At 44.0% G+C, this 17,493-nt stretch overlaps 1 protein-coding gene across 1 annotated transcript; it reads right to left on the bottom strand.

The window, feature by feature from the left end:
- Window positions 1-15,875: 15,875 nt before the first annotated feature.
- LOC120742660 lies at window positions 15,876-17,225 on the bottom strand. Its single transcript, XM_040046086.1, has 2 exons — window positions 16,504-17,225; window positions 15,876-16,176 (listed from the first exon to the last, which is right to left on the bottom strand). Exons 1-2 carry the CDS (start codon window positions 17,203-17,205, stop codon window positions 15,889-15,891), a joined length of 990 nt encoding a protein of 329 aa, XP_039902020.1. The 5' UTR covers window positions 17,206-17,225; the 3' UTR covers window positions 15,876-15,888.
- Window positions 17,226-17,493: the final 268 nt, after the last annotated feature.

Here is a 17,493-nt window from a genome sequence, read left to right as displayed (position 1 = left end):
GCACACTTTTTAGATTTTTATTTGCTTAAAAGAAAAAAAAAACGATATTCACAAAGTTTAGCTTTGAGGACATCATTTGCAGTGAAAACGTGATAAATCACTGTGTCTTATTGCAATACTCAGAATGTTGCAAAATGTTTATAAATCACATTAATCTACTATCATGAGGGAAGTATTGTAATAAGAGCCTATCGTGGGCTGTCTGGGGATTCCCGCCTCTAGTTGCCCACCGTATTTATTCGCTGATCTGCAACATTAACATCCATCAGCACAGCCCCAGCAGGCAGCCAGTGTAAACCACAGTGATTCACCTATCTTTTTGCCACAGTTGCACTGGTGCACCTAACTTTTTTCTTAGGCTCACCAGCACAAAAGTTAGGCACGCCCACATTTTTCAACCGCATCCCTTAACACCGCAGTTTTACATGTGCACTTTTTTGGGGGGGAAATTTGCTGTCCATATAAACAATATTGATTTGTAAAAAGAACGCCAGCTGCTGAACCTCATCTCTGTACACTGAGTCATCGTTGCTGCTGGTGAGTCCAACCACGGTTTTGTCATCAGCAAACGTGGTTACAGCTGTGTAGAGCGGTGCAGTCATGTGTCAGGAGAGTGAACAACAGTGGGCTGAGAACACAGCCCTGAGGAGCTCCTGTGCTCAGCCTGATGGTGCTGGAGAGGTTGTCGCCAATTTGGACGGACTGAGGCCTCTGACAGGAAATCTAGTATCTGCAGAGAGCGGTACTCAGTTTCAACTTGCTGAGTTAGTCAAACAGTTTTTGGGGGATAATGGAAACCCTCTGTTGTTAGTGTCACAGCTGCCGAGGCAAGCCCTGGGGTATTTGTGGAGAAAGGGACCCAAAATGCAACATGCAAAGGCTGTGATGTGAGTGAGTGTTTTTTTACAAGTGACCAAAGTGGCAGAAACTGGGAACGAGGAATGAAAAGCTACCAAAACCTATACTGGGAAAACTAAAGACAAACCTGAAAACATGACACGAGACGCAGAACGATGAACAAAACACCACCAACAACGTCAAACGCAGACGAACCAACAAAGAGCACAGACCGACACCCACTATAAATACACACACAAGCTAATCAGGCATTGAAGCACAGCTGACCCTAATTCACATGATGACAAGAAGACACAAGCTAAACACAGAAATAACAGACACAGACCATCAAAGTAAAACAGGAAGTACAGTTTTACAATCACACACTCAAGGACATGAACAAAACGCCGGGAGAGCGTGCGGGCAGGTATAACAAGACACAAAAACCAAAAAAACTTTAAGGACTGATACAAAATCAGAAGAAACTAGAATATAATAGTAATAAACTCAAAACGCTGAGTCAGCGACACAGGACCATAACAGTTAGGATGTTGGGTACAATGAAGATTTCTTGACCAAGCATACATTCTCAGATTTTTGCTGCACATGTCGCTGGCAATGACTCAAGAGGACTCCCTCTCAATTCGGGGAAATATGGTGGACTGAGGTGAATTTGTTGAGCCGTGCTTATTCCCCCCTCGATTCTAGAGTCAAATGTGAGGCCATCTGTCTGACAGCTAAAGCTTGGTTCAAACTGGCTGCTGCAGAACGACAATGACTTTGCTTTTCATAACTGACATGTGTGCATAAAGAATTTTATGATAACAGCAAATACAGTACTGTTAAGTTCAAGATGGTGCTTAATGATCAAAGTGTGAGAACAAATGTGTACGAGTGAAGAGTAACAGGTGAGGGGGAATATATGATGCTGCTTCACTGTGGTTAGATGTGTGGTTAGGAGATGTGTGGTTGAATGAAGACTTATGATGGAGTCCTAAATTAAGCTTCAGGTTCCAGCCTGCCTTGAAGACGAGGAGTGTGAGTCAGTGCACATGACTGACACCATCAAATATATTTAAAGTTAACCTGTTACTCCACTCATTTTACACTCATGCATAGATCATATGCTTTGTGTTACACTCACCGGTTCTGTAGTAAATCCCACACAGTCAGTCTAGAGTCATTAATTACAGAGAAATTTTCAGAGTTTTCATCTCAGAAAATTAGGAACATTATTTTAGGCTTAAAAAGCTGCGATTTTACTGCAGAATTTCAAACAGTGCAACATTTAAGAAGTTTCGTCTTCCTTTCTCTGTTTCCTCTTTCAACATTTCTTTGTTTCACTTTTAACCAAAACGTGCAGTTGAAACGTGACACACAGGTTGATTGGCTCGATTCTGTCATTGCAGTGGAGTGAATACTGAAGGGAAAGTTATTTGCATATACTACAGACACACTATTGATGGATAGGAATCCTTCACAGTTTGAACATCACATTAACATAAAATTGGGCAGATTTAGTGACATTTTGAACATTCACTAAGTGCTGTGCAGCTGAGTGACTTCAGTCTATTGATGCATTACCTCTTTGTTGTGTGCTGGCACATACTGTGCATTCACACACAGTTAAAATGTGGTTTTATTTGCATAAACTGTTGAGGAGCATCAGTTCATTCATGTACAAGTAAACACAAAACCCCATTTGAGTTTTTATCCTGATGATCATGTTTTTGATCCTGAGGATCAACTGAGGATGATCCTCTTGTTAGTATCATAAAGGACGGGTACTCGAGAGGGGATATTTGATTAGTCACAGTGAGTGAGTGACAAATGCAGGGTCTTCTGAAGCAAAACATGAAGAAACAAGTGGTGGTTCAAGACTTTTGCACAGCACTGTGTAACTGTATAGCTGTACTCATAAATGCCCCACTCGTTCCAGGATGTTGAAGTGTGCATTTGTTGACACTTGGTTCACATTCACTGCCTGCTTGTTTCTCTTTACTTGTGTCATCACAGTCTGGTTCTTATCCACAGTGTATGTTTGCCTCAGGCAGTGAAAACAAGTCTTGTCTTTGCAAAATACCCAAATATGCAAAGTATTGTTTTGTTGGAGGTCTGACCTCTTGTCACCAAATATATGGTATATTGTCACATTAAGAATTTATGATGAATGAAGGAAGTTGCCAAAAAAAGCATACATTTGCATATCTAGATGGAGCTTCATGTTAATCAGTTGTTCAGTGCCACAGAATTTGCATGAATCACTGTGATATAATTATGTAAATACGGTGGGTTAGTGCACAGTAAGATAGATAAGATAAGACTTTATTGATCCCACAACGGGGAAATTTTTGCGTCACCTCAGCTCAGGTGCAGATATCAGAAGGAAATACAAAAATACAATAAGTACAATCAATGAAAAAAAGGAAGATAATACACTGTATACAATGGTAGCATACACATTATGTGATTATGGATATGGTTGGAAATATGGAAGACATAAACTATATAGCTTGATATAACTATTGCACCACTACTATTCCTGTTTATAGACATGTACACACACACATGTACACACTAAATATACATATGTATACATATACATACATATATACCTGCACATGTCCATACACATGGAAGGTCCATTATCCATGAAGTGGTGACCGTGGATGTTCACAGTGTCCAGTGACTTATGACATCGTGATTGAGGAGTTATAGAGTCTAACTGCTGTTGGGATGAATGATCTGCGAAAGCGCTCCTTCCTGCAGCGAGGGTGTTTCAGTCTCTGACTAAAGGAGCTGCTCAGCCCACTCACACACTCATGCAGTGGGTGATGTGGGTTGTTCATGATGGATGTCAGCTTTACTAACATCCTCCCCTCACCAACCACCTCCACAGACTCCAGGGGACATCCCAGCATGGAGCTAGACCTCCACACCAGTTTGTCAATCCTGCTCCTGTCCCTGTCCGTGCATCCACTCCCCCAGCAGGCCACTGCATAGAAAAGGGCAGATGCTACCACAGTGTCATAGAATGTCCTTAACAGAGTCCTGCAGACTCCGAAGGACCTCAGTCTCCTCAGCAGGTGGAGTCGACTCTGGCCCTTCTTATACAGGACGTCTGTATTTGTAGTCCAGTCCAGTTTATTGTTGAGGTGAACACCCAGGTACTTATAAGAGTCCACTATCTCAATGTCTTTCCCTTGGATGTTCACCGGTGTTGTGGGGGGTGACTTCCTCCTGAAGTCTATGATCATCTCCTTTGTCTTTCCGGCGTTGATTTGGAGTACGTTGGTCTCACACCAGCCAACAAAGGCACTGATGACCCCTCTGTATTCCTGATCATTCCCATCTGATACGCATCCAATGATGGCTGTATCATCTGAGAACCTCTGTATATGGCAATTGTCCGAATTATAACAGAAGCCTGAAGTGTAAAGGCTGAAGAGGAAAGGTGAGAGAACCGTGCCCTGTGGTGCCCCCGTGCTGCAGATTACCACCTCGGACACACAGTCATGGAGCCTCACATACTGTGGTCTGTTGGTAAGGTAGTCGATGGTCCGTGCAGTCAGCTGTTTGCCTACTCCGGTTGCCTCCAGCTTCCCTCTCAGTAGTGCGGGTTGGATGGTGTTGAAAGCACTGGAGAAGTCAAAAAACATGATCCTCACAGTGCTCCCCGCCTGCTCTAAGTGAGAGAGGGATCGGTGTACCAGGTAGATGACAGCGTCATCCACCCCAATTCCAGAACGGTAGGCGAACTGCAGGGGGTCCAACACTGAGTCCATCAGTGGCCGAAGGTGGTGCAGGATGAGCCTTTCCATGGTCTTCATCAGATGAGAAGTCAAGGCAACAGGCCTGAAGTGGTTGGGCTCCCTGGGGTGTGTGATTTTTGGCACCGGAACCACACAGGAAGTCTTCCACAGTTCAGGAACCCTCTCCAGGCTCAGGCTCAGGTTGAAGATGTACAGGGCCACCTGACAGAGCTGGTCTGCACAGTCCCTGAGCAGTCTGGAGCAGATTACATCCGGACCTGCTGCCTTCCTTGCCTTCATCCTCTTGAGCTGATTTCTCACCTGATCAGCTGTGAAGTAGATGTGAGGCTGGGCTGGAGTGGGGGGTGGGGCTCGCTTCGTTGTGGGTAGATGTGTGGATAGGGGTGAAGCAGGGTTGTGGTGAGAGGAGAGCTCGGGTGACAATGACATTGCACCCGGAGGGGGAGGGGGGGGGGGGGGGGGGGGGGGCGGCAACTGGAGGGGGATTAATGGAACCTGGGGGGTGGGACCGGTGATAAGTGGGCCATTGTCAAATCTGTTAAAAAACAGATTCAAGTCGTTAGCCCACCCCCGGCCAGCAGACACTGTGGCTCCTCAATAGCTAGGTTTCATTTGACGTAGACGTGACGTCGACGTAAAGCGCGAAATTTGACTGGCGGTCGGAAGTGAAAAAGATAAGCGCAAAATCACAGACAGACAGTATGCAAAATGCCTATGTCCTGTTGTGTTTACGGATGCTCCAGTAGGTCGACCCGAGAAACTGATAAACGGTATTTTAGGGTACCAAAAATAGCCCAAGGAAGAGGAGAAAAATGGAAAATTCTAACCGAAAAACGTAGGAAAAAATGGATTTTAAATTTACGTTTACAGTCGGGAGGAGCAGAGTCTGCCAATGCCCGTGTCTGCAGCGACCACTTCGTCAGAGGTAATGTTATGTTTGCAAACGAACTTATTAGCATTAGGTTGTCGTTAAATTCTCGTTTACTTAGTGCTTTTAAGTTAGTAGTCTAATATTGACTTGATTGGGACTATAGGCTGCCCAAGTGCTTTGGATGAGGAAGAGTCGGAGGACTGGGCTCCGACGGTCAATCTCGGCTACGAACGAAAACCCAGATCGGAATCAGTTCTCAAACGAGAGAAAAGAATGAAGCTTAAGGCAGAACAGCATCGATGTGCAGAGGCGATTTTGGATATGCAACAGACGGCTGAGAGCCCGGATTTGAGCCTAGTGACAGTGGAGAACCCCGAACTGCAGCTTCCAGCTGAGAATCCACAACCAGAAGACTTCAGTGTGAAGTTAGACCTCGTTAGACCTCTGAGAATGGTTTACCTTGAAACAAACAACTGTCACTCTAACGAAGTCCTAAGGATGTGGCATGTTTGTTGACGTTAAAGCCGCTACCGCTAACTGTTAGCGTGTTTAAGATAAAGCAATATAAGAACAAACACTCACCCTTGCAAACACCAAACTGTATCCATCACGGAGACGTTTTGTTCCAAGGTTGTGGACCCACCCGCTGACAAAAAAATTGTACGCCTCCAGACTCTTGAAAGCTTTCATTTGCTGCCTAGTGTAGTAAGAAGTCTGGAGGACCAAGTAGTTGGTGATATCCACAGCCTCGATAGTAGGCAAATCCTTTACTTCTGTGGTGTATTCCGACATTTTCAAAGAATACGGATCACGTCCGATATATTTTTTAACTATCTGTTTATATCTCTCCCGAGAAACGGGGTCTAAAGTTGCACAATAGCTGCTCTCCTGACTCTCCACAGTGTCCTCCATGTTTACTTCCGCCCTCCACTCAAAAATCGCGCTGCCTCCGCACGTCATCAGAACCACGTGACCGCAACCCAACTATTGTCCTGGAAGTGTCCAGAGATTTTTTTCATGTTCCTCCAGACTTCTCTGACGTTTCTCTGTTGGAGTTGGTTTTCCATCTTCCTCCTGAAGCACTCCTTGCCTTCTCGGATGTTGTATTTAAGATCCTTTTGGACTTTCTTAAGTTCCTCCTTGTCTCCCAACCAGAAAGCACTCTTCTTCTTGTTCAGCAGGGCCTACAGTTCTGGGGTGACCCACGGTTTATTGTTTGAGAAACACTGTATCTTCTTGGTAGGCACAGTGTTCTCAACACAGAAATTAATGTAGTCCGTGATACAGTGCGTGAGGGCGTCGATGTCCTCACCGTGAGGCTTGCAGAGTTCCTGCCAGTCTGTGCATTCAAAACAGTCTCGTAGGGCCTCAGTGCCTTCCTCAGACCACACCTTTATCACCTTCTTCGTGGGGGGGGGGGGGTTCCTCTTCACCATAGGAGTGTAGGTGGGGTGGAGAGGGACCAGGTTGTGGTCTGAGTGGCCAAGCGGGGGGAGGGGTGATGCACTGTAAGCCTGCTTTGTGTTGGCAAACAATAGATCCAGGGTTTTGCTGTCCCTTGTATGGCAGTCAACGTACTGGGAGAAGTCAGGGAGAGTGACAGATAGTGAGGCATGATTGAAGTCCCCAGAAATAATAATGAGGGACTGCGGATGTGCCGTCTGTAGCTGAGAGACAGTGGAGTGAATGTAATCACAGGCTGCTGTAGCGTCGGCTGAGGGTGGGATGTAAACAGTCAGCACAATAACGTGTGAAAATTCCCTGGCCAGGTGGTATGGCCGGACGCTAACTGCCAACAGTTCAATGTCTTTGGTACAGCTCTGTTCCTTCACAGTGATGTGCCCCGGGTTACACCATCTCTCATTGACATACATTGCTAGTCCCCCACCTCTCCTCTTACCACTCCCCATTGCATTCCGGTCCGCTCTAACCAGTTGAAAGCCATCCAGAGTTGTGACAGAGTCCGGTGTGTGGTCCGTGAGCCATGTCTCAGTGAACAGGAGGAGGCTGCTCTGCTTGAAAACCATCTTAGGTCTTGTTTACAGCTTAGGAAGCTTCAGTCTAACTCAACAGCTTCAGACAGTGAAACATTTTAAGAAGTTTTGCTCTTCCTTTGTCTGTTTTTTTTTTTACTTTGGCACAGTCGAATATACAACTTCAAAACATCTTCAGAGCTCTTTGTTTTATTTTTAACCAAAAACTGTGGAGTTACAACATGAAACATGTTTAAACACCACATCAAGCATTCTATCCATTATTCCATCGATTAATCGAGTAATTGAAAAGGAATAACATTTGTCTTCTGAGCAATGATAAATATTCAAAAGGGAAAAAAACAGAATACACAGTACGTCTCTCTCTCTCTCTCTCTCTCTGAAAAAAGTGCGAACTGAGTCATTCAGAAATTTCAAAGACCTCAGATTATTTGTGATACTTTCACAACCCCTCCTCTTCTTTGTGCTCCGCAGAATATTCTGCCTCTGTCCGTCTGTGGTTTTAACTCGATATCTTGTTCGTGTGAGCCTTTTTTTGCAGTCACGTAGACATTTGTGGAGTCTTTGTAAGAGAGAAATGTGTGTTTTTTTTTCTGTCTGCGTTCTGCATCCATGCAGCTGGAGCTTACCCTCCCCCGTCCTTTACAACATATTCATCCGCTCAGTGTTGTCACCCTCTACTTTTTTCTTCTTTTCAAGGATTTTACTGGCTGGAGCAATTTTCTCTTAGGAAACCAACACAAACTGGGATAAATGTAACTACTGTTGCTGATTACTTACTTATTGATTACCGTACTGTTACTTAAGCTTGCTTTGAGCTCTGTGTGGTTTATTTTTTGGAAAAATGAAAAACAACAACACATCTTAAACTGCCAAGACAAATAACGAAAGTTTGACTCTCACTTTTGTTTTTACATCATTGCTGAACTACCCTTAAACGTTTTTTTTAAAACCAAAACCAAGTGACACAGTGTTGTATCTTTTATCTACCTGCACTGTGACACTCTGCGGTGTTGTCATGGGCCATACTTAATGTTACTGATGTGCAGATAGAGAAGTTAAGAAGGAAAGTCTGTTTGTTCATGTTTGTGTGAAGAAGAAAAATCAGCATTTGCAATAAAACGCTGTTGATATAAGTACAGGTTGTTGTTAGTCGTTAGCTGAGTGCAGTACTTTCTACTTTGCTTTCTGCTTTTTCACCCAAGCAGAAATAACAAGAATGAACTATGTTATTACAAATGTATGAACTTCATATTGTTAATAGAGTTTTGATCATTATATGCACTAGTTTTGGTCACAAGTGTGGGTAAAAGAACTTTAAAAAGCTGAATTTAGTTTTAAAGTGAGAACAGTTTCTGAGTGTGTGGCTGTGATCTACCAGATACACAAGGCATGTTGTCCTCAGCTCCCTCTTTCTCTGCATACAGCTTCAGTTTCCACTTTGAGCCATGCACCCATCTAATCTAAACATCACTCCCCCTCACTTTGTTAAGATGTCTGATAGCAGACACTCAGCAGGTAGGCGTGCCATCCTTAGCTCTCTGTATAGTCTGTTAGTGCCTGTTGAGTACTGTGTGCAGTTGTTGCACCTGTGCACCGTGTCTTTGTCACGTTTTTGAAGCTGACAGTGAAACTCTGTTGCCGTGTTTCTTTGTGACTAATGCAGTAAAATCTTGATTTAGGATAAAATAATAATGTGGGAAAACAGTCAAGGTTACACGATAGAGCAAGGTTTTCATAGAAAATGAAAGAATTTGGTACCTTTTTCATGAAGCTCGATGCTTTTTGTCTTGCAACAATAATATTACACATTTATTTCTGCATCTCTGTATACCATTGTTTATTTTTCCTGCTGCTTGGTGGCTCAGATTGGAGTGTAACATTGATGCAGATGTTAATTTGTTCAACTTCAGGGACTCACAGTGTGTGTTAGTGTTGGTGTATAAGGTGAAATTGGTCCTTACATTTAATGAACATGTTTCTGTGTGTTACAGTTTGGCTTTCACTGAGAGCTTTCCTGGACAGTTTTTATTTATGCACATCTTTTCAGGATGCATTTGTTTCCTTTGTTTCAGCAAGAGAGAGAGAACTATTGTTGAAGGAACAGAGGCAAAACACTCAAATTGTGATTCTCGTTCTGTATATGAAGTGTGAGGTTTCATGTTGAGGATCTTCTAAAAGAATCCACCCTTAGTTTTATCAGTGTATAAATAGTTTTCCAGGAATACAGATACAGACGTGACATGAATGTTGGCTGCACTCATTAAGACAGGATTTCCTTCCTCTTTTTTTAACTTTCCCTCACCTTTCATTTGTCCCTACTACTCATGACTTCCCAGAGGTTTAACAAAAAAGATGTTTTCATTACTTTTAAAAAAAAGTCTAAAGGGCAAAAAAATAATAAAATACTGATGTCTGGGGAAGCCTGTGGTTTTTTGTTGTTTCCTTTTTTTTATATAAAGGCCTGATACTTGGTCGGTTACCCAGTGGTGACTAATAGTTCTTTGGGAGTGACCTTATTGGTACAAAAATGTGTGTGTGTGTGTGTGTGTGTGTGTGTGTGTGTGTGTGTGTGTGTGTGTGTGTGTGTGTGTGTGTGTGTGTGTGTGTAATGATTAATATCACTCAAGACCACTTGGAAAATGACAAAGTCTGGCTGCTCTTAAGCAAAATATGAAGAAACAAGGAGTGACACAAGACTTCTCTTCACACTCTATAACCAAACAGCTGTGCTCACAAATGACTCACTCGTCACATTAAGATCAAAGCTGTACTGATCTGTTGTTCTCACTGCTTGTTTTCTATGTTTTGGTCCAAAGCTGAGCTCAGCTCTAAGCTGGTTTCAGACTCAGAATACTTTATTGATCCCTAGGAGAAATGATGTTGGTTACAGTGCTCTAGTACAAACAGTAACAAAAACAGACAATACAAGAAGTAATAGCACAATATATACATATACAAGAAAGAAGAGCATGTGTAAAAAGGGTGTAGCTATTGCAATAAACAGTGTGTTAGGTGGAGGAGTTGTACAGGGAAATGGTCACAGGCAGGAATGACTTCCTGTGTCGTTCAGTGGTGGTTTTTGGTAATCTCAGTCACTCACTGAATGTGTTCCTGTGGCTAGCCAGTACATCACGGGGTGGGTGGGAGGAGTTATCCAACATTGTCTTTATCTTGGACAACATTCGCCTCTCTGACACCACCTTAAGAGAGTCCATCAGCAACCCTCTACTCCCCCAGCATGCAACAGCATAGAGGATCGCACTGACCACAACAGACACGTAGAAAATCCTGAGCATTGTCCGAGAGATGTTGAAGGACCTCAACTGCCTCAAAAAAATAGAGACGACTCTGGCCCTTCCTGTAAAGTGCTGTAGTGTTTTTAGCCCAGTCCAGTTTGTCAGTGTATACTTCGAGGTATTTATAGTCCTCCACAATGTCAACACTGACCCCCTGGATTGAAACAGGGGTCAAGTGTTTCCTGGTCTTCCTGAAGTCCACGATCAGTTCCTTGGTCTTTGCCACGTTGAGCTGCAGACGATTCTGCTCACACCACGTGACAAAGGAGTCGACCACAGCCCGGTACTCTCTCATCATCCCTGCTGATGCATCCAACCACCGCAGAGTCATCAGAAAACCTCTGAAGATGGCAGGTCTCTGTGCAGTGGCTGAAGGGTGAAGAGGAAGGGGGAGAGGACAGTCCCCTGTGGTGCCCCTGTGTTGCCGATTACCTTGTCAGACACACACTGTGAAGGATGCACATATTGTGGTCTTCCTGTCAGGTAATCAACAATCCAGGACACCAAAGAAGCATCCACCTGCATCGCTGCTAACTTATCACCCAGGAGGGTCGGCTTGATGGTGTTGAAAGCACTGGAAAAGTCAAAAAACACATGACCCTCACAGTGCTCGCCGGCTGGTCCAGATGGGTGTAGACATGATTAAGTAGGTAGATGATGGCGTCCACGGCTCCGAGGCATGGCTGGCAAATTAAAGGGGATCCTGATGTGGTCTGACTATGGGTCGCAGCTGGTCCAGGATGAGCCTTTCCAGGGTCTTCATGATGTGGGAGGTCAATGCCACAGGCCTGTAATCCTGGGGGCCACTGGGATGTGGCGTCTTTGGTACAAGGACGAGGCAGGATGTCTTCCACAGCACTGGGACCCTCTGCAGACTCAGACTCAGCATGAACAGTTTATGGAAGACTCCACAAAGCTGGGGGGCACAGGCCTTGAGGACGCGGGGGCTCACCCCGCCTGGTCCAGCAGACTTGCCTGAGTGGAGTCTCCTCATTTGCTTCTGAACCTGGTCATCAGTGAAAGTGTTGGGGCAGGGAGGGGTGTCAGGATTCTCACCAGAGGCAACATGTGAAGAGAGAGGCAGGTACAGCGGTGTGGCTCTGGATTTCAGGCTGACTGCAGGTGAGGTAGTAGGATGTGTGAGCTGCCCCTGCAGTGCCAAATCTGTTTTTACATGTTTCATTCTTGCAGTTTCACAGCATCAAGCCCTGATTGTTGTTCCTCAGTTGAGTTTTCACTTTGAAAACCATCAAACACTTGAGATTCACAGATGTTTGTTTGTTTGTTGCAGGAGTTTCGCTCTGAGTCCTGACCTCCTCTTTGTGCTTCTGTGGCTTATGAGGCCATAAATTGGTCACCGTGGCGACCAGCAGGATTATTGAAAGTCCCTCGTCTGACTTACTGAGGTCAGCCGTCACTGTTAGTGTTTATCTCATATAATGTCACATCTAAAATCCTGTGTAAATATGAATGAATGGTGATTAAATTAAACAGATAAAATGTATTTTTCTTTTTTCCAGTGTTCACCATCACTCTGCTCTGCAGCTGGTCTCCTTTTCCACTTTGCGGTCACTTGATGTTGAAGAGGTGAGTGTGTTAGAGGAAATGTTAATGTCAGGTTTAGTCTGTATGCACTCAGAGGTCATTTGTACCTGCCGCCGCTGCTGCTGCTGTGGTTGTAATGATGTAAACCCTGATTGGTTGGATAGTTTGAGTGACAGCATTTACTGAGGCAAAGCAGAACAGCTGCTGATCCTGAGCTACTCTTACAAATGGAAGATCAGTGAAGAGCTTCCCTCACACAGCATATCCTCTATTGCACATGTGTCAAAGTCAAGGCCCACGGGCCACATCCAGCCCGGCGTACATTTATATCCGGCCCGCGAGATCATTTTATATAGATGTACTATTATTGTTATGCATGGCCCGGCGATATGAGGCGCTAAAAATGTACAAACTACAGATCCCATAATGCAGCACTGCAGCCTCCTTGCTGAACGCTAGGCTAACTGGGAACATTCCCGCGTCAATCAAGTCAAACTTTTTGCGAAGCTAGCTCCTCACAATGGTGGAGAGAAAAGTTGATTCTGAAAGCAGAGCCTTTCAGTGCCAGTGGGAGACTGAATATATGTTTACAGACATGCTGGTAAACCCGTGTGTCTTATTAGTGGAGCTATCGTGGCTGTAATTAAGGAATTTAATTTAAGACGAGACAAAACGTCAGGATAAGCTGAAAAACCTAAATGCAGAGCAGAAAATAAAGAAAGTAGAAGAATGAAGAAGAATCTGACATTTCAGCAGACGTTTTTCACCAGAGCAAAATCACAAAGTGAAGCTGTTGTGAAAGCAAGTTTTATTGTAGCAGAGGAGAAAGGCACATCAGCCCGGTACCACTCTGAAGAGCTGCATGATGGAGGTGTGTGACGTTTTGTGTCCAGACAAAACGCAGATTTTGGCAAATGTGAGCCTGAGCAGAAATACGATTGCTGATCGGGTTTGTGAGATGGCCACTGATTTAAGAACACAGTTGTGTGAAAGAAGCAAAAACTTTATTGCATACTCTCTTGCTGTGGATGAAAGTATAGACATGATGGACATTGCACAGCTGGCCATCTTCATCCGTGGAGAGGAAATATTGAACATTAAATCGATGCACGGGACAACGACAGGGAAAGACATTTTTTAAAACGTATGTCAAAGTGTAACCGACATGAAACTGCCCTGGGACAAACTTGTTGGACTTACAACAGATGGAGCGCCGGTGTTGTGCGGTGAAAAAAGCGGACTAGTCAGCAGGATGCGAGTAAAGATGCAGGAGGAGAAATGTACCGGTGAGTTAATCGCATATCACTGCATCACACACCAGGGAAGGCTGTGTGGTAAAGTCCTAAAAATGGAGCATGTAATGATCACCGTAACGCAGACAGTAAATTTTGTCTGAGCTAAAAGTTTAAATCACCGTCAGTTTCAGTCTTTTATGTGGGAAATAGATTCAGAGTTTGCTGACATTCCTCATCATACAGAGGTCCGCTGGCTGAGTTGGGATAAAAGTTCTCAATAGAGTTTTTGAGCTCAGCAAGGAAACCTGTCAGTTCATGGACATGGCATGTATGATGCGGTGAAGGCATTTCAAGTGACGCTGTCACAAATGCACCAGTGCAACCTGCCTCACTTTCTCTGTTGCCAAGTAATGTTGAACCAAGTCAGCGCACTTTGCTGAACTACACCTGTGCAGATTCAGATGGAGCTGCAGTGTAATGATACACTCAAGGCAAAGTACGACACTGAATGGCCCGAAGAGTTTATTAGTTCCACTCCTGAAGCAACGCCCAGCTCCGTCTACATGCGGCTCCAACCTTGTGTTTGCTTTCATTTATTTTTTCTGGGTTTTTGGCAGCATGTTCATATTTCTAACTTGCATAATTTTGACAGGATATATTTTTATGAAGAACAAAATATTTAAAGTTAAAGTTTCTTTTTTTAAGTTTATTTAATCTGGAATAATGTTCCTGTCTGTTTTTTATTCCTATTTATGTTTAAAAAACATTGTTTTAGTGTTCAATAAATGTTTATCTTGTTTGGCCCGCGACCTAAAGTGTGCCTTGAGTTTGACGCCCCTGCTCTATTGGACCTGACTGAACAGCCAGAGCCTGATGTTCACTACAGTCATGGGCAGAAGAAGCACCAGTGTCAAAAATGAATCACAAAGCTGGTTTTTTTTGCATATTTACATGGTGATAAAAAGTCTGTAAAGTGGTGATCTGTGTTGGGGTCCTTAATGCTGACTGAAAATAGTTTCTGACTTCTTAATGAAAAGTACCTTAAAAAACCCTTTTTTAAAATAAATATGACAGGGAGGGTTTTATGGAAATAAAGTAGATGTATCTGAAAATCCTTATCAGGTGATTAATTGAATTCACCCTGTTTTGGTGAACTTTGTGTAGATTCACACTTTTATTTAAAGCCAATAAATGTCTTGCCTTTTAATTTGACTTTATCTGCCTCTGTGTCCTGCATTTGGTTGCGCTGTCATGAAGGTGTTGGTCATTTTACAACATGAGCATTATTTTGTCTTTCCTGAAGGCATATTCAGGAAATGAGGATTAAAACGAGCGTGTCTGTTCATTTCCTTTTGATTCATGAACAGCCTGGATCAGGTCCAGACACTTTCTCCCAGTGTGTAACAGCCTGAGTGTTTCCTGAACCATTTGCCTCCAATAATCTTTGTCTTTGCTGGGCTACACTGGGAAACTCTCCACAGAGGCATTCAAAGGGAAAAAGAATCATTCTTGTCTGTGTTTCCTAATTTCTACAGTTTAGACAATTTAATCAGTTTGTCAGCAAATAAAACCTCTTATATCCATCAGAGATGCTGGCTGTAACCTCATGTTTGAGATCGTTTCTCCTCCTGATTTATAGCTGTTAAATTACTGCCTGTTCGTAGCTTGAACGAGGACCTCTCCGTCTCACAGCACCACATCGCTGGCCAAGGAGGCTCAAACTCGCTTCTACTTCCTCTGGAAATTGAGGAGAGCATGAGTCCCACCTGCCATAATGTGCTCCTTTTACTGGGAATTTTTATTTAAATATGAATAAGTGAATGAACGAGATTCACAGCTTTAGCAAGGACAAGCTTACCAAGAAACCATGCTACAGAAAGAAAATGCCAGACTTTACTTATGCTTGTCCATATTTGATTCTTTGAAATATTTTCTCATTAAGTCTAAATGTTCCAGAACAGATGTGATGAGCTTTTGTTTCCTGTGGCTTTTTGCCCTCTTGTGATTGTTCTGGGTCGCTGAAGTTTTCCATCACCACCTCATCCTACAACCGATAATCTAAAATTAAATCTTATAAGAGGTTTATAAACGGATTATTTCCTCTTGGCAGAAAACACCAATAAATCAATAAAACACAAAAGTGTATGTGTTTGTGTTTTGTTTTTCTTTATGGTCCAAGTTACTGAAGTTACTGGTGTGCAGATACTGTGTAACTTGATACATGTAAACACAGACGGTGAATTTAGACACGATAGGAAGACATGGAGACACTGATGAGCATCTCCAAGTAAAAGAACCAGTTCCTTTATTTAAAAAAGATGTGTATTTAATTTTTTATTCGTTATTATTCTTGTTATTATCATTAGGCAGTAGGGTAATTTCCTCTGGAGCATCAGGTGGCCTTTTAAAGCCATTTGTAGAGACGTGCTGATCTCCTGATGACTGGTCGTTATTGGTGGTATGGCACCCGTTTAGTTGGGCTCCGGTCTCCTCATCTCTCGTTTCTCTCCTCCGTTTCCGGCCCAAGAGGAAAGCCAGAGGACCAACGATCCCAGATGTTACAGCTGCTGTTACAAGGAATGTGATCACTGTGATCCCTGTCCTATCAGAGGACTCTGATGGCTGTGAGGACAAGAAAACAGGTTAGTGAGTGTGGTTTGTGCGTAAATTTAGCCAGCGTAAATTTAAACAAACCAAAAACACAATACATGTTTCTGTGCAGTTATGTTATCTACTATGCAAGGCATCAAATTCAGGTGTTGGTGGAAAGCCTGCGTGCTGTGACATCACCCCACTGCCCTCCACTCAAACACTGACCCACTACTCCGAAGCGCTGACTGCAACTCTGGCAGAGTGGCGCCAGATTCAGATGCGCCAAACGCGCCAATAACGAGCCGTCAAAGTTTGCTGTTCAGTGTGCAGCTATTTAAATGTGGTCGGTGTACTTACCGTCGGTGTGGTTGTAGGCAGAGGTGTGCTACCGGCTGCTGTGGGGAGTTGAGGGTGGACTCGCAGGCGGACAGCAGATCGGTGTCTCTCCCACTTGTCTATGTCACAGTAATAAACTCCTTCATCTTGTTGCTGGACTCCCTTTATGGTGAGGGACAGGTCTGCTTGTCGGCCCCACTCTGATGGTATCGACACCCGGCTTGTGTCAACATCTTCCCCGTATGTGATCCCCCCTGTTTTAGCATCCAGCTGAAGCACCGCGTTTCCATTTGTCCTCCAGCACGCAGATTTCACGGACTGGCCCGCGGTGCCGGAGCGGCACGGGAGTGTGGCATCCTCGCCCTCGGTTACATCAACTTCAGAGGGGACAAATACTTCCAGCTTGATCGCTTCCAAGTCTTTGCCGTTGCATGTAAACTCGTACAGCCCTTCGTCGTTCAGATCTGCGTTGTCCAGGATGAGAGAGAGCCCTCTTTGATTCACGCGGTGTGAATGTTGTGGTCCGGGTTTCCAGACGTTTTCCAGGGAGGCGATCAGCTCCGTGCTGGCATCATTCCTTCGTAGATTCAGTGTTCCCCGTCCCTTCAGGCACTCCTCTGACAGCAGAAACTCAACGTCATCTCCATAAGGAGCTTGGATCAACTTTCCAAAAACCTCGCTGCATAAAAATAGAAGAATGCACAAAAAGCTCAGAGCCTTCATCCTGTGAATGAGGAGGTAAAGTGTCTAGCTCGTGCGCTTTTAAATAAGGAGAATGTTACGTAGTAATGTTACGTAGCAGTAACGCTCACCGCATGGCAGCACCGCCCACCGAAGCAGGCTTTGAAGCCAAGTGTGCATCTCTGCCATCACGAATGTTTTCACTAGTCACCGAGTTACTCATACTCATACCGTAGTTTTGCCGGGGAGAGGGAAATAATGATATTTCTATGCAACAGAAGACTCATAACATTACAACACACGCAGAAGCAATGACAATAATAATAATGA

This window comes from Simochromis diagramma, unplaced genomic scaffold (assembly GCF_900408965.1).
Source record: "Simochromis diagramma unplaced genomic scaffold, fSimDia1.1 OVJJ01000338.1, whole genome shotgun sequence".
NCBI classification, from domain to species: Eukaryota; Metazoa; Chordata; class Actinopteri; order Cichliformes; family Cichlidae; genus Simochromis; species Simochromis diagramma.
This window is presented reverse-complemented; position numbering and strand designations above follow the sequence as displayed.